This window comes from Canis aureus, chromosome 5 (genome assembly GCF_053574225.1).
Source record: "Canis aureus isolate CA01 chromosome 5, VMU_Caureus_v.1.0, whole genome shotgun sequence".
NCBI lineage: Eukaryota > Metazoa > Chordata > Mammalia > Carnivora > Canidae > Canis > Canis aureus.
Window position 1 is genome coordinate 46,349,522 of NC_135615.1, and position 25,832 is coordinate 46,375,353.

Sequence of the window (25,832 nt, forward strand, 5' to 3'; positions counted from 1 at the left end):
GCCCCAGCACCCCCTCCAACCTCCCCAGCCCAGTAAGTCCATTCCTGTCTTGAATGAAGATTTATTTAAAAAAAAAAGAAAGAAAGAAAGAAAGAAAGAAAGAAGAAAGAAAGAAAGAAAGAAAGAAAGAGCCACTTCCCATGCTCTCTCAGAAAGACTTTTATATCTTCATATTTGTAGGAAGTCACTCTTCAGACTCCTGAGACTTAATAAAGCCTCCTTGAATTTTTTTTCCACAGGCACATCTCTCATTAACCCTATAATCATCTTTGTAGCTGGCCTCTGACCTCTGTCTCCTATTTCCGTTCCTCCAATTATGGAGCCGACGTCAGACTCAGCTCTACATCGGTGTCTGATCACAACTGAACAGAAAAGAGAAAATTGCTTAAATAACAATCGAAGCCATCTTTTGACGGTTTCCACGTAACCAGAAAGTGTAGGCAGGCAGTCTGGGTTTGTCATCTACTTCGTGATCTGATCTTGAAGCTGTATTTGCAATTACCCTTGCTTGATTTTATTCCAGATATTTTGTGCCTGATAAAATTTAATGCCATGTAATCTTATACAGAATCCTGATGCCCATCACATGGGGTCATGTTTGAAGTCGACCCATGCTGTCCGAGGCGGGGGTTTGAATGTCCCTGCTTCCCAGATGCCAGGCAATGGGATTCATGTTTCCCCTGACTCGACAACTTGTGAAACAACAGTCAGCAATTCAGAGCTGCCTTTGATGTTTAGAGATTCCACTTGGGTGGAATATCGTCTCATTATATTCTAAAAAATTAGTTAAGGTGAAGGTTATTCATGAGACAAAGAAATATATTAGATTCACTTCTAACATAGAGATGTATGCCATTATTAGTAGCAATGCTGTTTCTGGTCAAGAAGCCTTTCCACAGTAAACATGCTTTCCCTGGCTTTGTGGTGCTCTCCTCCGAGGACAATTATTTTCTCCTCTCCTTCCCCTGTGTCCCTTACACAGCCAGCTGCCTGCTGCGAGCTTGGTCTCTGCCTATATGGAGGCTGGAATGAGATGCCCCAGCGACTTCTGTTTCTGTAGCATCTGGATTCTACATTTTCATTTCCCTTTGTCTCTTGTGTCTTTTAGAGACTTCATTCATCAGATGTAATACTTATTGTTAAATGGTTCTCATCAACTACAGTGAGCGATGGTTTGAGATGTGGGACCCAGTGCTTTCACCTCGAAACGCTGTTGTGATTCACGAGGCCTTTTGTCTCAATGATGGGCAAGGCAAAACAATTCTAAAAATAAGAATGTGTAGAGGACCCTCAAGAAATGAATAAGCAAAAAAAAAAAAAAAGAAAGAAAAGAAAAGAAATGAATAAGCATAATCAAGTAATAGTCATGATAGAGATTTATTGTGTGTTTTATCTTTGAAATCGGGTCCCTTTTTATGGATAGGGGCATGGAGAGAGGAAAAGAGGGCATGTAGATTCTGGGTGATTCTGAAGGACACACATCTTTATTTCCGCTCCTTCCCTGAGGGTGGGATAAGTAAGGAATAATACTCTACTAAGCAGCCCATTTGCATCTTAACAGGCACCTTCTCTTGGGATTTGACATGCTAGCTTCAATTCTTTACTATCCTTAATGCAATCAATAACGATGCTGGCAATGGCATTTTATAGCTCACGTAGTACTTTTCTCATTTGCAGCTTTCATTTCAACTCAGTATTAGGTATTGATTTCATTTTGGAGATCATGAAGCTGATGCTCAGAGAGGTTAAGTGATATTTCTAAAGACACACGGTATGTATCTCAGAACCAAAGTAGGACCCCCAGGTGTTCTAACACCAAAGCCCTTGCTGTCTCCTCCACGCATTGCTGCTTCTGAGAGACAAGGAAAAAAGAGGTCCCATTTACTGAGTACCTAGTATGTTCAAGAAGCCCTTAGATATGTTCATTTATTTAATCCTCACCACAATCTTGAGAGTGTAGGTCACATTATTTTAGCTAGAAAGTAAAAATGCAGAGGGGTTTAACTCCCTGACCCAGCTGGTACCTGGTCACAGGTTACATTTTCCTCTCTTCCATTTTGGATTGTGCATCCTGCTCTAGAAGAAACTAGAACCTGTTACCTGTTTTATTTTTTTTTTCTCCTTCCAGATACTATAATTGAAAGGGGAAGTAGGGAAATCTCTCCTTTTGTAGCACCTGGTGAATTTTCAGATGCAGAACAAACAAACCTTCTGCTGTATTTAAAGATAAATGTGTTTTAGTGCCTGCAGGGGAGGAGTGCAAGTCAAAATCCCGAAGGATAGCATAGGTGTCAGTCTCTTCATGCCCTCCTGCATTTCCATGTGTTTCCCAGCATCCTGACTGTGGCTGTATCTGCTCACCACCTCCTCTCAGCCTCTCAAAACCTACTCATCACTAGGGAACCTGCCGTAGCTTTTCCTGGAGCTTTTTCCAGCTCACTTCAGTCTTTGATTCCTCCAGCATCTGCTGCACACATCACACACTAAACTCTTCAAGCACAGCCAGGTTCTCAGACGGCTTTGTGAGCTTCATTTTTGCCAGTTTATGGGAAATAGAAATTCTTTCCCTTAGAGATTGCATCTCATGGATGCTTTTTCTGTCTTTTTTTTTTTTTTTTTCCCTCAGTACCCAGCACAATATTAGGAATATAGATTTTCACTGTCTGGTTAGTTTTTAACAAGAAGTTGGCCTGGACAGAATATTGATTAGTTAAAACAACCTGACTTTTTCCTTATATAAATTTTGAGCCCAAGTGTCAGTTTTACTTAGGCACTAAATTGATTGGGCTAAGTTACGAATTCGTTTTGTTCTTCTTGGTGAGGAGAGTGGAGAAGAATAAAGGAATAGCCATGCGATAGGATATTTTTATTTCTTCTTGAAGTTCCTTTGAACCTGAAAACACAAGACTGAAAGGACAGGTGCACCAGCCCTCTGCGGCTGCACAGCAATGCAGACAGAATTTATAACCATCCTCTTTAAGTTTTCAAAAGAAAATTGGAAATCTTTGAGTTTTCTTTTTCAGTTTGCCTTTGCAAGCTCGCCTTTGCTGCCCTCCTCTTGAAGGCATTGCAGGGGCTTCTGATCTCCATCCTCTCTTCATCCTTTCAAAGGCATCCTATAAATAGCCGCTCTCCTAGGAGACTTTGACCACATTCTTGTGTCCGAGAGCCGTGTTCCCACCATTGTCACACTGATATCTCAAACTGAACTTGTACAAAACACTGAAGTCAATGTAATTCTCTCATGTGTCACCAGCATTTTTCATCTTTTAATGACAACATCAAAACTCACAAATTTTACCAAAACAAAATCTCCCACTATTCCCTCTCAGCCTTCATTATTTCCCTTCCATATTTTTAAAGAAGTATAATTCGACAAGAAATTGTTTTTCCATAAGCCTAGGTCAAGGCAATAGGAAGAAAATCACCTAGGGTACTTTTTAAATTACTGTGTTTTTATTCTTATTACTAATCACAGTTTTCTCTACCCTCTAGGAGAAAATGTCATCAGTCTGGGATGCAGGCCTAGTATTTTCAGGAAGGAAAGAAGGTGCATACAGAACTTAGTCTATAAAGATTAAATATATTTTTATTGAAAAGAAGAAGGGTATACAATTTAACAGAGCATCATATTGGAAGTAAGGGAATCTGGGTTCTGGTCGAAAATCTGGCACTTTTTAGCTGCATGAACTTGATTATCTCACTGGCTTCTCTGGGCTTTCATTTCCACATTTGTAAACAAGAAACTAAATTTTCTAGGTCTGTTTCAGCTCTGAAGTCATAGAAGGTTTTTAAATACCTTTTTATTTTCTTCTTATAGGATTTTTGATCTAGTGCATCAGAACCTTTTTACTGGAAAAAAATGGCCCATAAACGTTTACCCTGATTATTGCTGTATTTATATCTTATTTTGTGATTTTGGCTTGGCCATCCTATGATTCTTTCTATTCATTTACTGCTTTGTCTTGAATTTGTTGAGTGCTTTTATTGTTTCCAATTTCATCCTTTCCTTTATTACTTTGAAAATTACATCTGTTATAAATAAGGTAATTGTTAAAATTCCACAATTTATATTTAAAATAAAAATATAATATCTTTATTTCTCCAATCTCAGATGCTTAGAATAATTTATCAGCCACTGCTTCCCACTCTACATAACAGTATTGTCCACTGTTCCACATTTAATAATATCTTGACTTTTTACACCCTAAATTTTTAAAAAGATTTTATTTATTTATTCATGAGAGACACAGAAAGAGGCAGAGACATAGGCAAAGGGAGAAGCAGACTCCCTGCAGGGAGCCTGACCCGGGACTCGATCCCAGGACCCCGGGATCACAACCTGAGCCAAAGGCAGATGCTCTACCACTGAGCCACCCAGGTGCCCCTTTACACCCTATACTAGAGAACCATGCCCTGGAAGAGTAGGTTTAAAGAGTTAAGGGCTTGTCATCTGTAATAATTGTTTCAGATAGGACAACTGGGATCAGAACCAAAAATTAAACCACTAGATGTGGCAGTCAGGATGTCATTGATTTCTTTTGCATGAACAGTTTTATTTGAGTGTTGAGACCAGGCACAGCCACCCTTGGTTGAAGAATGAGTGGAGTTTGAAAAGTGAAGCTGACAAAGATCAAAAAACACATATGTGGAGCAGGTGTAAAATAGCCAAATGATAACATCAAACATTGAACCAGACTGAAAAATCTAGATTATTCAATATCCAACCTAATATTTGGAGGGAGGACTAGGCTTTATATGCAAAAAGCTTGGCTTTAATATGACTCCCGTTATTTCCCACTGTTATAACTCAGAATTGGTGCCTAACCTTTTTATTACTCAGTTTTGTCATCTGTAGAATGGTCTACTACCTCAGAATAATTAAATGAAATGATAGATGTGAATTCACTGTGAAGTGTGGGAAGTCCTGCTCAAGTTTACGGTCTTCACATTGTCATTATTAAATTTCACTGGTGGTTAGACTGGTGAAAAGCCTAACTCCATCAGTGTTAAATATCATGCATTAGTATTATTTCTATATCAGTCCTGTTTCAGTCATATTCTGCCCAATGTCCGATGTCCACCCTCAACGCACAACTTGAACAAGTCTCATTTACAGTCATTTGTTTCTTATTTAAAACAAAACAAAACACCTCAAGCAGAGCACAGCGGCTTTTAGGGCAGTGAAACTACTCTTCATTATACCATCATAGGGGAAACACGTCACTATGTTTGCCCAAACCCATAGAATATACACCACCAAGAGTGCACCCTAATGCAAACTGTGGGCTTTGAGTGATAATGTGCATCAGTGTAGGTTCATCAGTTGCAACAAATGTAACTACTCTGGTGGGGGATGTTGGTAATGGGGAAGATTATGAATGAGACTATGTAGAAGGAAAATCTCTATATGCGAAATCTCTAAATTTTCCATTCAATTGTACTATGAACCTAAAACTACTTTAACAAAAATAAATCCTGGGTCATCTGGGTGCCTCAGTCAGTTGAGCATGGGACTCTTGATTTCAATTCAGATCATGATCTCAGGGTCATGAGACTGAGCCCTACGCTCAGTGAGGAGTCTGCTTATCCATTGGTCTCCTCTGCTTCTCCCCCAGTGTGCACTCTCTCTCTCTCTCTAAAAAGAAATGATTAATATCTTAAAAAATAAAGCCTATTCAAAAAAATGCTCAATATTGTTGAGCCCCGAGCTTAGCTTAAAATGCACTTGTCATATCCAATTTAATACTCATATTCTTCCCTTATTATAAATCTGGCTGTATTCTAAGGGGCTGGTGGTACAATAGGAAGAGGGGTTCGATCCAGTTTTTCACCCTTTATGTCCCTCCATTTTCTGGTTCTTGCTCTTCCCGCGTCAGAGATGGAAGGAGAGCTGGGAGGTAGGGAGAGAGCAGATGACTCCACCTAATTGGACGTGAATTATGGTTCTCTCTTGACTTCTCCAGCTAAGCCTATCCTGTCATCCACACCTTCCGTGTGACATACAGCTGAATGCTGGTTCCCTTTTGTAGGATGTTCAGGGAGCCCTGCAGAGCTTCACAGTGCCATGACGTGCAAGTTTTACTCAGGTTCCTTCCCTTTTAACATTCCTTCAACTCCCTCCTTTCCCCCTTAGGATACTACTGGACTCCCATACCTCATCCAGGAGACTCCCAAACTCTCACAAAGTGAATTAATGGTGAGATGTCTCAAGTGCAGCTACCTGCTGTGGTGTTTATCTGTCCATGGGAAACTCATGGAACCTAGCCATGCAAACCAGTGAGACATCAGACTCTCTTCTGCCCCTGCCCCGTCCACCCTGCCATCTCTCTCCAGGTCTTAGACACCCCTGTGCAAGTGCAGGTCGACACTACCACTGCCCATGAGGGCACTCGCCCAACCCAATCTAACTGGCATGTGGTTCATGTGAGTGAAAGCTCCATCCCTTTGTAATGGGTCTAGTTTTGAGTCTTAGTTGACAATTTTAGGCCAACAATAAGATTCCCACTCGAAAGCCTGTTATCCTTTGATCATTGTAAACATGTTGAATTGTGTTCAGTGAAGAAAAACAATCACCACCCTTGGCTAAAAGCTCTGAGCTTGCCTTCATTTAAGTATTTATGCCCCAGGTTTTGACAAAATTGAGCATAATCAAAATCCCAGTGGGAAGAAGTATGTCAAAGAGATTAATTAAAAAGAAAGTAAAAATGGCATCTTTCTCTCCCTTTGTGTTAATCATTCTTAGAAAACAAGCTCTTAAATAAAATGAGTAAAGATGCCCTTTACGTGGCTTTGATTGTGAGTTTTATTTAGGTCTTGAAGCAAGTTTGCCAGAGCATTTAGTGTTTACTGAAAAGTGTCTCAACTTTCATGAACAGAAACATATAATTGGTTAATATGTTAGGGTCTCACTGACAGTGGAGTCAAAGGCCACCTATAAAAAAAGCTGTATGTGACTGTCCCTCTCTTCAGGGAAGATGAATTGCCATGGTAACACTGCCAAGAAATAATAGGTCAAGTTTTATCCTCTGCCTCGGGTTTATTTTATCATGTTTTACTTAGAAGTGGGTGCCATTATAAAATGAAGGTTTGAGTATTTCAAAGCTAAACATCATAACAAGAAAATCTGATCAATAAACTGGTGTAAGAAGGATAGATAAAGGACACTTGGTAAGAAGGACATCTAAATTGATCGAAGAACTATTTAGAGACCAGTTTCTTAGTACTCTCTTATGTGGCCTTGACTTACAGATGCTTGTGTAAATGTGTGTAAATGAATTCAAAAGGCCTGTTTATACAAGATCAGTAGAGAAAAGTGGTTTGTAAATTTTATTTTAATAGAAGATGAACTGCTGTTAGGAAAAAAGTTCTTACTTCATTCCAAAAATAAATATGCCACAAGAAAGCATAAAATATTTAAGCTTCTTGTTTGGCTTACTATATTTATAAGACTATATGCAATGCTGTTTTATGCTTGCCTACTAATGAAAATGAAAAAATAAATACAACTTGAGGGAAAGTACCATCATATAAGAGAAATGATGTGTAATTATCACCATTTTGGAGGGTCATGTCTCAGTGTATGTCATGACTATGGATCTTTCTCCAATAGCATGTCAATCATTTAGGGGTGAAATACCAACATAAAGCAATATATATAATTGTTGTCATTTCAAGTGACATTGTTCTTTCCTTCTAATTACCTTGTATGTACGCGCACGTAAATATATAAAGATCTACCTTTTAAAATCCCAAGCATATATCAACTCACCTTTTCTTAAACAGAATTAATATTATGTAAATGGAATATAGTAATGCACTTTAGCATAACATCCTTCCTGAATTCACACAGTGAAACTATGTTAGCCTTGTCCATAAGGCTATCTTTAACTCTTGATATTTTCTCTGCTGTAGAGTAGTAAACAGGTGTGTGGGTACCTGTGAAATTTATATTGCTTCTGTCCTGATCACAAAGATTCCAAACTGGGGTCAGTGACTGTTAGCTTCTTAGTGCTGAGTAATAAAGTACCACAAATTGAGTGACTTAAAACAACAGAAATTTATTGTCTCACAGTTCTGGAGACTAAAAGTCCTAAATAAAGGCATTGGCAGGCCCATGTTCCCTCTCAGGTTCTAGCAGAGAATTCATTTCATCCCTCTCTCCTAACTTCTAGTCGTTGCCAGCAATGCTTGGCTTCCTTGGCTCATTGATGTATCTCTCCAATCTCTGCCTTTGCTTCCATGTGACCATCTCTGTGTGATCTGTGTCTCTGTTTCCTCTTCTTCAGAGGGTACTAGTTATGGCCTACCCTAACCCAGCATGAACCCATATTAACTTGATTATGCCTACAGAGACCCTATTTCCAAATAAGGTCACATTCACAAGTTCTGGGGTTAGAGTTTAAACATATTTTTCAGAGGGAATACAATGTAGACCACTCAGTGGCCATGAACCAGAAAACCTCACTGCTGAGCAGGTGGCCTCAATTATAATTTTAAATTGCTAGGCTGTCTTGTTCTTTAGAAATGATATTTTCATGATTTTACTGATTTTTTTTGTCATGTAGGGAATATGATATTCTGACTAATGAAATGCTTTTAATGTGTAGAGCTTTAAGATATACAGAAACATATCTCCAACAGATAGATTATAAATTCAATCTAAACTGATTGCAAAAAATAAAAAAATAAAAAAAAAAATAAACTGATTGCAATCCCTACCTGGTAGTAGGTATTCACCAAATGTTTATTGAGTGAATGAACAAACCATTGAATCATTGAACCAATGAATCGATCAATCAGCAGTAATATTAAACTATATTAAGGAGAGTTTAATCTTCATTTGATGATTCAAAATAATTCCTACAAGTAATAGGTGGCAAAGCACAAGAGACTGCTACTTCTTTGGATGCTTAATGACTGAGTGTTTATTCCATTTCATATCTTTGTGTCTATTTGGACGGTCAATAACGTGTGTTGGAAATTCAATAATGTGTGTTTTATGTCTTATGTTGCAGGATCTTCATATTGCATTTCTGTTGACAATCTTTTTGGGATATCACGTATTATTTCCCTTACTTTAATTAAATTACTTTTGTTGATGAGTTAACATCAATGTGTTTGGTTTAGTTTCTTCACATATAAAATTATCTATTTTATAATATACTAGGATAATCTATCCTTCGATCTATTTTTCTCTCTCTCGACATTCAGTAAATGTATTTTGATTGTGGTGATACTATTTGAGTTATATTCTTTTCCTAATGTTTACTTTCATTTTCCCTTTACCCCAATACAGAGAGCATTATAAACAAAAATCAAATTATAATGTAATTCAGACCTTACAAACCAAGGCTATTCCCTCTGTCTTAAAACTGCACATTATCTCTGCATAACTTCAGAAGAGTTTGGGAATGCAGTACATACAGTTAAAAATATATAGAATATTTCATCAGAAAAAAAAATGAAGGCAAAAAAAAGCAAAGACAAAAATTCCAATATTCAAACTGAATCACTTCTACTTATCAAGCTCTAATATTTTACATTTTACAGTTCTTTCTTAACGTATACTCAAGTATTGCTAATCAAACCCATCATTAAAGTCAAAAATCCCTCTTAAAAACATGGATGAGAAATTGGGTGTCTAGGTGGCTCAGTTGGTTAAGCACCTGACTCTTGATTTTGGCTAAGGTCATAATCTCAGGGTCATGAGATTGAGTCCCACGTTGGGCTCCACACTCAGCTGGGAGTCTGCTTCAGGATTCTTTCTCTCCTTCCCCACTTGTCCCCCTTCCCTGTTCCATGCCACCACTCACTTGCACGGGAGCTCTCTCTAAGAACAAAACAAAACAAACATGAATGAGAAATCAAAATATTTAAACCACCCAAAATGATTTTATTTTTTTTAGAAGAGAAGAAAATGACAGCTAACTTTCATGGAAGAAAGTTTTCACTTTTAATCATATTTTTAACCTTCATGTTCTCTTCATGTTCAATCTCTTTGTAAGAGATTTCCAGTTGTGTTTTTCAATTATAGGAAGCCTACATTTATAGGAAATCAGCAGGTATCCCCAGTTATCAGAATTAATCGAGCAGAGGAACAGTGCAAAACCAAGGTTTGGAGCCATTTTTCTGAGCAAATTGAGAAGAGGTCCCATTTTAGCCAGTTACCTTCTGAGACTGCTCACATTTAATTACATTAGTGGCACTTGACATTATAAAATGTTCCTTTCTTTCAGATACAACCTTCTATCATCATTAGTAAATGTCAAATGTAATGAAGTGTTTTTCTGACTTCTTTTTCTTCCTGATACCATGGGAGAGAATATGCTAATGAGTTTGTGATTCTGAAATTGTTTTCAGGACTCAAAACCAATGAAGAGCCAACTTGGTGCCTGATTTATTAGCTTAGTTTTACTCTTTTTTATTGTCTTTGCAATGGGAAGGAAAACTACCCTCTGTATTCCCTAAAACACTACCTCTATGTGGTGCAATTTCTTATTCTCCCTGAGAGCTTTTAGGTGACAACTACCTTCAGTTAGATTGTGTTTCTGGGTTCAAATCAGAATGGTGAGGAAGGTCCTGATCCTTGCTGTGACTTAAATGCTTTCTGAAAGCTTCCTTTTTTTTTTTTTTTTTTTTTTTTCATGAAAGCTGTTTTTTGTCTCCTTCTATCTACTTTCAAATTTTGATAGTGGCTATCCAACCGTGTGGTTTCCTGTAACATATCAATCATAATATAATGGGGCCTTGATTTCTGCTCTCTCAAAGATTAAATACACTCAAAGACTGAAATGTATGTTTTATCATGCTAAAACTAGTTTCTTTACTGTCAAAATAAAATTAACATCTTATGAAAAGGGAAGCCATCGCCAGAAGAGGTCAAGAAGAAAGAGATGTCATAGTTTTTCCAACACACTATTATTCAGTGTCTATGTGGAAGACATGCCTGACAGGAAGGGTCTGGGTCACCTTTCAGCAGTGCCTTGGGTGTACTGGCTATTTTCTCCTAGTGAAAAATCAGGGGAAAGCTGTCTGTTACATAGAGAAGGCAGCAGGAATGGGGTCCCCAACCTGTGGGAAGACTATTCAATCAATGCTAAAAAGCTTTTTTTCTCTAGATTTTTATCTTTTTAAAATTGTCACCTATGGGGATCCCTGGGTGGCGCAGCGGTTTGGCACCTGCCTTCGGCCCAGGGCGCGATCTTGGAGACCTGGGATCGAATCCCACGTCGGGCTCCCTGCATGGAGCCTGTTTCTCCCTCTGCCTGTGTCTCTGCCTCTCTCCCTCTCTCCCTCTCTCTCTCTCTCTCTCTCTGACTATCATGAATAAATAAATAAAATCTTTAAAAAGAAAAAAAACAATAAATAAATTGTTACCTACTTCTTATGACCTTAAAAATCTCTCTTATTTGAGTATAGTTGACATACAGTGTTAGCTTTAGGTGCACAACATAGTGAACAAGTCTATGCCTGATGCTGAGTTCACTGCAACTGGAGCTACCATCTGTCATCATACAACACTATTACAGTATCATTGACTAGACAGCCATTTAAAGTTACTTCACAATAAGAAAAAAAATGATAATTTTATATATAACACATTCTGAAAAATAGGCACCCACCACCAAAGGAGATGTTTGAGAATAAAATGCCTAGTTATAAGATGTTTTGTTCCCCAAACAGCTGAAAATATATTACATAGTCTGTGATTATTTAATGCTTTGTAAATATAGTCCTTGGAAATTTGGTTCTCTAAAGTTTTTCCTTATTTCACAATTGGATATGCTGTTCATTGAATTAAATCCGATGAATTAAGAATATCCACATGAGCTCAAGATTGGCTTCTTTCTGCCTAATAAATTTAACTATTTTTCCCAATTTTATGCAGTTTATGGTATTCACATTTATCTCAAACATCTGCATTTTTATAAAATACTAATCAAAGTATAATAAAACATTCATATAATGTCCAGGAAACTTCTCTTATGTAGACATGCAACTCTGCAGCATTATTATGCTTGGTATTCAACTCTTCTTACAGATTAATTAGTTATTCATGTGCCTCTATATCAACAATTGTAAATTAGATTATTTAACATTTTTCTTAATGATTTCTAGCACTACTTAATATATTAAGGGGAGTAACCTTTGGTCTCTCTGCTACAAGGCAAATATATTTCTCACTTTATTTATCATTTAAATTTTATTTATACCTTTTTTATATTCAGGGAATTGTCAAATTTTCATGTGGTAAAATCTATACCTTCCTTTTTGTTTTCTCTTTCCCACAGATTTTGCTCTATTTTTGCTATTTGGGGTACCATAATTTGGTTCCATCCTATCTTTAGAAATTTATTCTCCTGATATCACCACATAAGTATCTTCTAGTCAGGCCAGTCCCACCCCTGGTCCTTGTTGCTGGTTTCATGAAAAGTAACACCCTTGGCTAATTTTCAACTTCTGCTTCATGCCCCTTTGTTCTTCTGGAATCATTTATTGATTTCCTCAGCCTTCTTCGAACACCCTCCTTTGAAATTGCAGGGGGTGAGTAAACCATACCACACAGATTAGGAGAAAATTGTAAGCAATCTCAAGTTTCTTATGGGTTAGTCTATGGTGGAGTGTAAGCATCCAAGCAGAATACCTGTGGTTGAGGAATAGCATATCCAGCATGAGCCCATCCCAAGGGTGAGACCCAGGAGATGTTAGTTTCATTTTGACAACAAAGAAGCTATTCTTGTATCATCCAACACATTAGCTTCCCCTCTAAGAGCTATTCAGTCTTAGAGGAAGCTGGGATGTACTCTGTGTGCAAAGGAGGCATCTCTGGGAATAAGAGGAGAACGAGGATCCAGACTAAAGTCAGGAAGAAGATAACATTTTTGTCCAAAGTGCTCAGCACCTGAAGTACTAGGAAAGAGAAATCAGAGCCTGGTCTTCAGGATAAATGGTGAAGGGGAAAACCAAGGAGCATGGTATTATAAGCCATAACCCAGATCCTGTGAAGACAAATGGGCAAGAGTCAGTTGAATTGAGGAATAATTTCTTGAGCTACACTGAACAGCATACATGACATAGGTGACTTCAGTGATGTGTCTGCATATTCCCAGATCTCACTATTGTGTGCAATCTCTTCTGCAGGTCCTGAACCCCTGTATTTGTAAGCTCCTCTCTCCCATCTTATGCTAGCCTTGCCTCCCCAATCTTTAGGAACAGCAGTTAATACTTGGCATTTATCAACCGCTGTTTGTGTGCCAGGCTCTGTGTGAGGCACTTCACATACACTGTTTCATGTACTCCCAACAAACATGCTAGACTTTAGAGAGGCTTAGTTACAGAAGTCCTATGGCTTGTCCATGCTCCCCCAGCAATGTAATAGGAGAGCAGGAAGTCCAGGTCTGTTAACTCAAACATTCACACAAAGCAGGTATTTTTAGTCCTTTACAGTTGAATGAACTGAGATTAAACTGCGTGCTTTTAAAAGCAGGGACCGGGCAGCCCCAGTGGCTCAGCAGTTTAGCGCCGCCTGCAGCCCAGGGTGTGATCCTGGAGACCCTGGATCGAGTCCCACATCAGGCTCCCTGCATGAAGCCTGCTTCTCCCTCTGCCTGTCTCTGCCCCTCTCTCTCCTCCCTGTGCATTCTCATGAATAAATAAATAAAATCTTTAAAAAAAATAAAAAATAAAAAATAAATAAAAGCAGGGACCTTTTCATGAAATTCTTCTTTTCTCCCACAGTGGTTTGTACTTAGATAGATTATAAATACATAATGATGGGACTAATGAACCCCTCTGGTTTTAAACTATACAAAAAGTTACAGACTTTGATATGTATAATCTTTCTTTTTATTGTATTATCTATGGTTATCTGCTGCTTAACAGGAATGAACATATGTAGAAGGTATTTTGAGCTAGATCTTTACCAAAAAAGAATTTTTCATAATATTGCAGAGCTGCCATATGAAAATCATGAGGGAAAACAAGATGAAAAACATATATAGTTATACTTTGCAAGTATAATCTAGATTCCCTATTATGACTGTTTTTGGAATAATTAATCACTTCCCCAAGTATGTATTGCCTTATTTTTTGAGAGATTATTGTTGTTATTTTTTAGGACACAGCAGGCCAGGAAAGATACAGGACTATCACCACAGCCTATTATCGTGGGGCCATGGGCTTTATTTTAATGTATGACATCACAAATGAAGAATCCTTCAATGCAGTACAGGATTGGTAAGTAAGAACAAATACTCCCGTCACTAATAATAATGGTGTTTTCATTTGACTTTCTCTTCCCCCTCAAAGCAGTGACCACACTTTAGTGTAATATGTGTGTTTGTTGTATACTATAATCCCCTTGTGCTTCATAAAGCAGACAAATACAAGCTATGCTCAGGGTTGTTGTTTAGAGATTGATACGAGAGCTGATTCTGGTGATTTTCTACATTTTAACCTTCCAGTGCTTTGCAGCCTGTCACGCTAAGTTCCATGGAGACTGTTATTTTTTTTCAATATAAATAATAAATGGTTTGGAAATTTGCTGGTCTAAAATAGGGATTTGCAAACTGTGAACCATAGGGCCAAGTCTGGCCTCTGGGCCTAATTTGGCCCACCACTTGTTTCGTAAATAGTTTTATTAGAACATAGCCAGGCTCATTTCCTTATTGTCTAGGACTGCTTTCACACTACAACAGCACAGTTAAGTTGTTTTCACAGAAACCATATGGCCCACAAAGCTTGAAACGTTTTCTCTCTGGCTGTCTGCAATAAAAGCTTGCTGACCCCTTGTCCAGATTTGTTAAATAGTTCTCAGTTTTTCTTCAAGTTGAAAAGTTTTGGAGGACTGGGATAAAGGCAGAAATAAAAGCCAAGCGTGTCCTGACTCGTGGCTACATCAACTCTGTGCAAACTCCTCTGTCCCTGGTGAGTATGCTCTGCAGCGGAGAGCTTGTGCAGCTTCCTGAAGCCTATTCACCAGCGCCTTGGGAGGACACGTGGGAGACCTGATGGTCATGGTCATGGATTCAAAGCAGCAGGGCTAAGCAGAGTTGGCTTTCAGGTGGCAAGAGCCAGCATCTAGCTAGGGCTTCGTGTGGTAGAAAGAGGAAAATGGAGCTCCCACTGCTGGTAACAGGCCTCAACAGACATCACATTTCAACTGCAGTCACGGCTTGGCTTATGTGTGGAAATGTTAGCCAGACAAAAGTGAAATAAACTGCATTCATTTTTCCCCATTTTACATCACAGTATTATCCAAAGTGATTTTTTATATGTATATCAGCTCATTGAAGGTCAGATGCTATTTAAAACTTCAATTTGCTTTAGATTATTTCTTTTGATTTTTAATTGGTCATCTGAGAAAACACCTACATCTCTCCCACTTCCACACGCAGATGCACACACACTTACAATGCAAGAAATAATGCTTTTACAATAGCAGCTCCAAAAGGAAATATATAGCTATAAACTGAAAAGGACGAGCTTGGGACTATATGAAAAAGTAATTATCTTCCACTGTGGCACATAAAAGAAGGCTTAAGTATGCTTCTTTTTAGTAGACTGAATATTGTAAAGATGCCAGTTCTCCTCAAATTAATTCATAGATTCAAGGCAATCCCAATTAAATACCAGCAGGTTTGGTACAAAATGGAATGAAACAGAGTCCAAACATAGACACAAATCCATCTGGGGACTTAGTTTATGATGAGAGTACCATTTCAAATTAGTGACAGAAAGATTTGTTCAATTAATAGTGCGGTGATATTTGGTTAATTGTCACCCACAGCTCTGGCACACAGACAGCTGTGCAAAATGGTCATTTTAACTTTGAGGCTTTCCTCTCGGGAAGCATCAAGACCCAGTGCTTCCGGACCCGAAGTGTTCATGAATCATGTTCCAAATGCTGTTTGCACCCACAGTGCTTGCCCTGTTGTTTCAGTGAAAGTTATATGACTACTGAGAATACCAAGAATTGAATGCATTACAACCAAATGGCAACAAGGCCAGGAACCAAGCTCTCGGTACTTCTGGCTCTGGCATCAGAAATGATGTGGAGACGTTTGGCTTCCATATGGCCTACCCGGCACCTTCCCTCGCTCACTCCAGTCAACCCAGCATCATCCCCACCAATGCTTCCTCGCCTGTCAGCCAACCACCTGCCCTATACCAGTCTTCCTCAGCCTCGAATTCCCTATTTGACTCTTTACCACTCTTTGTTTTTTGAAGCTCTGCTCCCCACCCCCACTTTTTTTCTTATTGAAAGGTATGTTTTCCAAATTATTCGTTCCTCCCTGGGACTGCTTTTCTTTCTACTTCCAAGATTTCCTTCACCCAGCCAAGGGTAAGCGTACCCCCATGGTTTGTTCCATTGGGCTCATTTTTACTTTCCTTGGCTCTCCTATCCTCTCACGCACATCATTTATCACTTATACCGCATGGCTCCCAAGTTTACATTTCTGGCTCCAGTCTGTGTTCTAAACTGCAGTGTTGCATTTCCAGGTGCCCAAAATATATCTTCACCTGGATACCTTGCTGATGCCTCGGAATCATTTATCTCTGCCTAAAATTGCTCACCTTCCCGATGCCATTATTTCTTCTCACTGACACCACAACACTCTGTCACCCAGGGTTCACCCTGAATCCAATTCTAACCTCCAACCACCTCAATCTGGAACTTGATCTTACATATTAATTTTTTTCTGAAATATCTCTGGATTCTGCTCCTGCCTCTCATTCCTACTGTGACCATCATTGTTCTTCTTATTATTATCATTTGCTTCTACCCTCACAGTAGCCTCCTAACTGCTCTTTCTTCCCTTAGATTTCTTCCTGTCCCAAGCCATCCTATCCCACTGCTGCTGTAAGAGTGTCCTAAAGACCATCATCCTAAAGACTCCTGCATAAAAGCCATGACTTACCATCACCTTCCGAATTAATTAAAACTTCTTTAGCCTGACATTCAGACATACCACACCATGAAGCCATTTTACCTTTACAGTCTCTTCTCACTATCATAGAGGTAAACTGATCTACTCACTGTTTCTAGAACTTTCTAACCTTTGTGGGTTTTTGCTTTGATGTTATCTCCTGCTTTGCATATCTTCCTCACAGCCTACTCCCTCCCCTCCCCAGCACATCTAGATCTGTCAAAAACCAACAAAACTGACAAAATCTTTACTCGTCTTTTTTACAATCCACAGTTGTATGATCATTATTATTAGAGGGGTTTTATTCACTCAAAAAACATTTATTGAGCACCCACTTGTTTGACAATCTACCAGACATTGTATTTATGCCAGCATTTTCTATCCCAGTTAATGGATGCACCGTCATCCAGTTATCTGATATAGAAATCTGAGCAGTGTTTTTGATTTCTCTCTTTTATACATTGTGATGTACTTGGCCATCAAGTCCAATAATTTTGACTTTCGGAATGCCTTTCAAATCTATTCTTATCCTCTGTTGCCACTGTCTTCACCCAAACTGTCATTAGTTCTCATCTGCTTTATAAACCTTCTGTCTTGTCTTTTTCCCTTCAGGTCCCATCCACCCCACATGCTATATCATACTGCCTTTAGAGCCTTTAGAGCTAGTGAACCTTAACACTAACACTTTTTTTCCAAAAAAGATTGATTGATTGATTGATTGATTGATTGATTGATTTTGGTGACACAGAAAGAGAGAAAGAATGAGCAGAGGTGAGAGGGAGAGGGAGAGGGAGAGAATCTCAAGCAGACTCCCCACTGAACATGGAGCCAACATCGGGCTTGATCCCATGACCCTGAGATCATGACCTGATCCAAAAACAAGAGTCAGATAATCAGCCAACTCAGCCACCCAGGCATCCCAAACCTTAACATGCCTTAAAAATAAAATCTTTAGCAGTGTCATATTACCTATCATAGGGCGTCTGGAAGCCCATCTGAATTACTGTGGACCTTTGACAACATGAAGAAGCCCAGAGTCCACTCTGGACATACTAAACCAAATCTTCAGTGATAAATCTGACCATATGTATTTTTGAAACCTTCACAAGTAATCCTGAAGCCTATTTCTGACTAAGGCTATTGGTTTAGAACATAATCTAAACATGATAAGCAGTGTAGCCTCTACCCATCTGTGTCACTAACATCGCCTCCTACCACTCTCCTCCACTGGTCCTGTGCTTCAGCCAGACAACTTTGCTCAATTTATAGATGTTTGATCCCTTTAATACCTCTGTGCCTCTGTTTGGAATACCTTCTCTGTTATCTTTCCAACTCTTATTCAGCTTTTTTTTTTTAAGATTTTATTTATTTATTTGAGAGAGCACGAATGCAAGAGAGAGCACAAGCTTCTGGGAGAGGCCGAGGAAGAAGCAGGCTCAGGGAGCCTGAGCCTAATGCGGGGCTGGATCCTGGCACTCTGGGATCATGACCTGAGCCAAAGACAGATGCTTAACAGACTGAGCCACCCAGGTGCCCCTCTTTTTCACCTTTTAAGGCCAGCTCAAATATCAACTCTTGTATGAAGCTTTCATATATACTGCTACCCCCTTTTCTACGCACCCCAATTTCCAATGACCGTGCACAAAGCTAGTCACACTCTTATATCTGAATCCATGGTACCCTAGCCCTTTCTATAAACCACGTACAGAACCTAGCAAACTGTTGTTATTTTGATTACATTTTTCTTCTATATCAGCCTGTGAATTCATTAATCTTTTTTCTCTCGTACTGAATACAGTACAATCCTATAATTTTTTCTGAATTTTTATTGTAGTAAAATACACATAGCAAAATTTTCAACCTTAACCATTTTTTAAGCATACCATTAGTGGTATTAAATGCATTCTTAGTGTTGTCACAACCATCACCACCATCTATCTCCAAAACCCTTCATCTTGCAAAACTGAAATTCTGTTCCTTTTAAATAATAAATTTCCCTCTTTTCCTCTCCTCAACCCCTGGCAACCACTATTCCACTTTCCATCTCTATGAATTTGACTATTCTAAGTGCCTCATATAAGTGACATCATAAAGTAATCTATTACTGTACAATAATACAATGTATATTTTGGATGGATGATCCAAAGAACTCTAGAGGATCACATCCTTTGTTGATATCCCAACAGAAATATGAAATTAAGACTGACATAGTCAGGATTTAATGGTTCTATTCTTCCTCCCAACAAAAGATTTCATATTATTATGTCCCTTGCTGCTATGGCACTAATTATATTCAACTTTGTGTCATTCTCAAGTATATGTTTGTCTTAAGTTCTTAGTAGATTACAGATTGTTTGCAGAGCAATACTATGTCTTCCTTGTTTGCATTCCCAATTTAATATAGTTAACATCACAAAATAGGTAGTTTTAAAAATATTCTTAACTGAAACAATTGACCTGTCAAAAACCTTGGAAAATGTTTATGGAATAAAAACAGAATTGTATAATAAGAAAAAAAAAACCTGTTTAGGCAAAGTAATACAGTTCAGCATTTCATACTTGCTTTACATATATGGCTTTAGTAAATAGTACTTGGGAAAGGAGAGAGCTTGGTGACATTTGTTGGTGACTTTCTACACTAGGAAATAAAGCTTTCTCAAAAAAAAAAACATACAAAGGAATATAATATCTAAATTACTAGTCTTGAGTGCTGATCTTAAGGGTGCCAAAAGGGAAAAAAAAGCATAAAAAACATATATCATAAAAAATAAAAAATTAATTGGGACTGATTGGCAACTAAAGTTTCAAATACTCTTCCTAACAAAATGCACTTCATTTTTTTAAAGGTTTTATTTAATTATTCATGAGAGACACAAAGAGAGAGAGAGAGGGGCAGAGACTAGGCAGAGGGAGAAGCAGGCTCCATGCAGGGACCCTAATGCAGGACTTGATCCCAGGACCCCAGCATCACACCCTGAGCCAAAGGCAGATGCTCAACCACTGAGCCACCCAGGTGTCCTACAAAATACACTTCAGTTGCACAAAAAGGAAAGAAAATGGTTTTTGGTTGTGATCTCAGTAAAATCCTTAAGCCAACCATAGGGACATTCAGATTATTAAATTTCTTAGCATTTCATTACACACAAATTCTAAAGTGTTAAGAAGCCAGGCATAGGGATTTAGAGAGAATAGCAACAGATCATGGTGAGGAAATGGTGGCTATCCCTTTTTTGAAAATACATTAGACTGTGCTTTCAATTTTCCAGTGGAATTTTATTTGAGGAATTAAATAAAAATAGCTTCTTTTATTTTGCCAAATTACAAAGTTCTCTAAAATTATTACAAAATGAAACTCACTGTGAGCTTATCTATACATTTATCTGGAGTCTACAAGTATTAAAAAAAATACAAGAATGTGAGGAAGGAAATACAAAAGAGACGTACAATATGGTTAATAAAATAGGATTAGTTGAGTAACTCCCAAGAATCAGAAGTGAATAATTGTTTTAGCCCTCATTCATTGGAAATGGGGTGGAAAAAGCTAACATGCTAATTCTTTATTGTGAAGTGTACAGTCTCAGGACAGCAGGAGGGAGGAGCCCAAGTTCCATATACATGGATGACTCATTTTAGTAGCAGAAGGGGAGCTTCAGTGTGGGAGGCAAGAGACCATGGCATTGGCCTGAGGGGAGCTGCTTTGGGTTATGACTTTCTCGTGTGGAGGTGATGGTTGAGCAGAGCCCTTGGAGAGGTGTCTAGTGGGAGCCAAGTAACAAGTGGCCAAGAGCCGCCTCAAGCAGGTAAAGCAAGATCTTGGGAGCACATAAAAGGTGTCAGAATTCAAAAGCTTATGGAAATCCAAAGGATGAAATGGAGTGCAATTTAGTTCTGGGATTCTTGGAAATCAAGGCCAGGGGTGGTGGGGGGAGTAAACATGGGGTGTTCTATAGCTCTCATTATAGGAAGGGGAGAAATAGCACTCCAATCCCCCAAGGCAAAGAAAGTTTTCTTTGAATTAAATTCTGATGGTAATGTCTTTTATTTGGGACACATTGGGTTTATGTCAATGATGGCTTATACAACTAGTATTAAAAAGACCTCAGGAGACTCCTTTTTTACAGTTTTGCCACAAAACACAGGAGGCAAACATTAAAGCATGTTCAATGAAGGCCCCCATGAGATGCTAGGCAAATACTGTACTCTGAACTCATAGACTTCGTGCGGTCCCTAGTGATCCAGGAACTGAATGGTGACCACTCAAGGGAATGCTTGGATTCCATGCTACCTAGACTATCTTCCCTAAATATCATTTTTCCATCCTGTACCTTAGGTAGAAGACAGTGTGAGGTCTCACACTCTGAAGAAGGCCTCAGACACTAATATTATGTCTAGTATTTGGAATACAAATGCTCACCTTGTATTGTAATTGTTAACAAGTCTAGTTTTTGAACTTCTCTCAGTCTTTTGAATTTCACATACCTCTGGGTTTCTCTTCCTCTGGGCCTTTGCACATCCTCTGCCTTCTATCAAAAGCACATCCCTTCAACCACATGATCAAGCCAATTTCTTGTCCTTCAGATCTCAAGTTGTCCATCATTTTTTTAAATGTTTTTTCAAATACCATATTCTTTTAGTTGCTTCTGGAATATACTCTCTAAACATTATGGCACGTATATCTTAAAACATACTGTTTTGTTTATTTAGTGCTCTGTTTTCCTGCTCAATTCCAAGTTCCTTGAAAAAAAAGGACTACGCTTGTTTTCTTCACCTTCTTGTCCCAGTGTCTACCCTAGGGAATGGCACTGAGTGCCCACTTAAGACATATTTATTGAATGAGTGAGTAGAACTTGCATGGAGAATGTGCATCCCTTGAAGCTCTCTGACTTAATTGGAGTGTTTTGTAAAAAGATGTGGAAAAGTAAGGTGGCTGTAAACAATCATATTGGGAACTGCAATTCTTCGGATTTGTCCACATGGTTAAAATATGTGGAGTCGTGGTCAGTAGGTAGACTAATTTGCCAGATCCCCATATGCTTACACCCGCAGTTTGTTAGAGAACAAACTGTGTGGAGTTGTAGAGTCAAGGGCAGGACTTTAGTGGCTCCATTATGTGAGAAAACAGAAGTTACCTCTTTTTTTTTTTTTAATAGTGTTCTGTGCTTTGAATGCTCCCATGGGCTTTGCTTTAAGAAACAAATTAAATAGGGGCACCTGGGTGACTCAGTGGTTGAGCCTCTGCCTTTGACTCAGTTCTTGATCCCCGGGTCCTGGGATCAAGTCCCCCATCAGGCTCCCCGCAGGGAGCCTGCTTCTCCCTCTGCCTATGTTTCTACCTCTCTCTCTCTCTCTGAGTCTCTCATGAATAAATAAATAAAAACTTTTTTTTTAAAGAAACAAATTAAATAAATGATTAGAGAGACAAGTCCCAAATAGATTTTATTAGTTCTTGCAACACAAAATCACCTTTGAAAATTTCACTGACTTTGAAATGTTTATCAGATGAGCAGTGGCCAGAGAGTTACCTGGGTCCCAGTTGGAGCATGGCCCCAGGAATATGAAATTTGGATCCTTTGTCCAGGCTCTTCCTAGACGCCCAGCACCCAAGACTCAGTGGTCTATGCCTAGAGCAGTGCCTTTCAACTTGACTTAAAATCTCCCCATTCCTAACTTGAAATGCATTTCTGTTCTAAGTATGGCATGGCCACAGGCTGCTATATTTCCTGTAGGAGAATGTCACTGACTTATCTTCCCCCACCTTATTTATTTACATTTGGCTTTTTATGACACAGTGAGGAACTCTAAATATAAGTTTGTTTTTTTGTTTTTTTGTGGGTTTTCTTTTGAGGCAGGAAATCTGGTGAGCAGATTGATATTTTTTAAAAACCACCAGACTGAGGATAAAAGTCTAACACCATCTTCCCACCAGTTCTAAATAATTCATTTCTATGACGTTCAGGGTACCATTGCAGATGTGCTAGAACCAGAATGAAATTTCACCTTCAAACATTCTCTTCCTCTGCAGTGTTTTGTTATCCCAAAATATAGCATGGTCTTAAATGAAATTGACATCATGTTCAATATGAAAGAATTTAAGACTGGTAATAACACTTAGGATAAGATGAACAATTCTGGAGCCTTCATCTATGGCCTCCTAATCTTGTTAAGGGTCCTCCTAACCAGAGAGTCGGTTGAGAGTGGGTAGTGGTGGGATTAGAACACAGATGTATGATGCCAAGGCTCATTACCACCCCACAGTGGGCATCAAGGAGGCTTTCCTCTCCCTGGATCCTATTAACTCAATCCCTCATCGCTGCACTGCCCTAGGCTTAAAACATTTTTCCTGCACAGATAACCCAACGTAAACTCAAGCTTATATTTAAAGGATAGATAGCTTCTAATCTATAGCCCTTCCCAATACACCTGAAATAAACACACACCCTATCCCCTCAACTGTCTTTTGCATCTCCTTTTTGGTTTACCAGGCCAGAAACATGAGGGTTAATCTTAACTCCTTGTTTTCTGACACCCGACATGCACCCCTTCAAAAAATACTATTATATCTTGGCTCTGATATCAAAATACAGTCTGCTTTTGTTGTTTAAGGATGTTAAACTGCATGAAGTCACCAGAAATGTTGAGTTGGTGAATACTGAATTGTTGCTCCATCGGGAAAGTTGAGAGTCAGGTTGCTGTGAGCTTCTGGTCACATTTTTGCCAGTGGATCAGTGTGTACTTGGTTTTAGCTGTGTTTCTACTTAAAGACACTTTATTTCATGTATATTGTTGATCCGTGAACTTTGAACTTTTGGCCAAGAGCAGCAAATTCATGCTGAAATGAAGGTTATCTGACACACATATTTCTGCACAGGCATATCACCACCTTTTTGCACTTAGGAACACCAGACAGCACTTCAGTTTTATGCTCGGAGGCCATTTTAAACAACAAAATCACCAACAAAAAGCACAAAATGCAAAAAGTATGGCACTAAATGCATTTTGAAAAAGCACTATTTACAGAAGACTACTGAAACAAGGTAGAGTGTGGTCTTTTCCAACCTCCACTGGGAATGTGTGCGTCAAGCCACTCAAATTTTTCATCACTTTGCTTATGTCTGCAAATGTCTGTGAAAGCGCTGTGAATATTTATTTTGGGATTACAAATAAATTTTAGCAAGTAGGCAAATTTGCAAATACAGAATCCATGAATAATGAGAACCAATTTTATATCCATAATCCCATCACTGCCCACCATTTCTACCGAGTATTAGTTTGCTCGGGCTGCCGTAGCAAAGTCCACAGACTGGGTAGCTAAATAAGAGAAATTTAAAGTCTCAGTTCTGGGGCTCTAAGTCCCAGATCAGAGTATTGGCAAGGCTGGCTCCTGAGAACATGAGAGTGAATCTGTTCCACAATTTTCTTCTAGCTTCTAAATAGCCTCAGGCATACCATGGTTTATAGATGGCTGTCTGCTTCCTGTGTTTTCATATCATCTCTCCTTTGTATGTGTTCCCTCTGCGCCCAAAGTTATCTTTTCTCTTTTTTTCCCCAAAGTTATCTTTTTTCTAAAGATACAGTAATATTGGATCAGGGCCCACCTTAATGACCTCATCATAACTTGGTCATCTCTAAATGCCTAATTCTAAATATGGCTACATTCATAGGTACTTAGGGCTGGAACTTCAATATTTTTGGAGGGATACAATTAAACCCATAACACACAGACACCACCTTGATCGGACTACCATCCTCATCTGTCTGGAATGTTGCTATAGCCTAACTGGTCACCCTACCTCTACCACTGTTCTACTTCCAGAATCTTCCCAGCGCATTAGGGGAGCTTTTCAAACTGTAAATCAGATCGTATCACTCTTCTTTTTGAGACATCCATAGCATCTCACCTCTCCTCGAGTAAAGCCAAAGCCCTATGAGAGCCCATGAAATCCTGTGCAACTGACTCACCACCTCTCTGATCTCACCTTCTATTCTTCCTCTTGCAGCCTGGCCTAGCCACAACAGCCTTCTTGCTATTCCTAGAACATACCAGACATGCTTCTTCCTTAGGGCATTTGTGCCTGCTATTCTCCTTGCTTAGAAGTCTCTTTCCCAGATATCCTTATGGTTATCCCTTCACCTAATGGTTTTCACTGTAATGTCACCTTTGCAGCAAGGCCTTTTTCTCCCACCCTATTTTATATTTCAACCCTTTTTATTTTATAACTTACTGATCTATCACATCTGTCTCCCCAGCAAGAATGCAAGCTTCACAGAATAGCAATCTCTGTCTTTTTTATGCAGTCTTATTATGTGTGGAGAACAGTCCCTGGCACATACTAGGTGTTCAATACATATTTGTTGAGCAAATGAATATATGAATAATAGAAAGAGAAGTATATGGGACTAGATCTTATCCATTTTCTGTCTTTATAGTCTGGTGCGGTCCAAGGCACATATCAATTATGTCCGACAAAAATTGATGATGAGAGCAAAAATTGTATCAGACCTTTATGACGAAAATAAATCAATGAAAATAAATCAATCCTTTCAATTCAAATGTAGTGAGGAGGTAATGCCTATTTTACCCAAATTTTGTCTATATTACAAAACTCCCCCAGCTTGTCAGTTGGATGGAAAGCATATGTAGGTAGAGTTGATAAAGAGAAATGAAAATGTTTTAGCATGCATATGGGACAAAGTGACTTGAGGTTAACTGTTTCTTTTTTGTAGTACATTCTGTCCCTAAAATGGCTTGGTTTGGGATTTTCCTTTGTTTGTTTGTTTTTGCAGAGGAGAGTATATTTGGGGATGGAGTTAGTACAAATGCATAGCACATATTTCAGGGTACCTAAAAAGAATTAGAAATGTCATCCAACCCACTGGGAAATATTTGCTCATCTCTCATGG

At 38.7% G+C, this 25,832-nt stretch overlaps 1 protein-coding gene across 2 annotated transcripts in view; it reads left to right on the forward strand.

Moving 5' to 3' along the window:
• The window catches only part of RAB3C (RAB3C, member RAS oncogene family), a 265,300-nt gene that overhangs the window by 105,447 nt on the left and 134,021 nt on the right, over nt 1-25,832 (forward strand). For both annotated transcript variants that reach the window (XM_077897882.1, XM_077897881.1), the window contains exon 3: nt 14,120-14,238. In XM_077897882.1, coding sequence (XP_077754008.1) covers nt 14,120-14,238 — 119 coding nt within the window. The remainder of the gene's footprint in view (nt 1-14,119; nt 14,239-25,832) is intronic.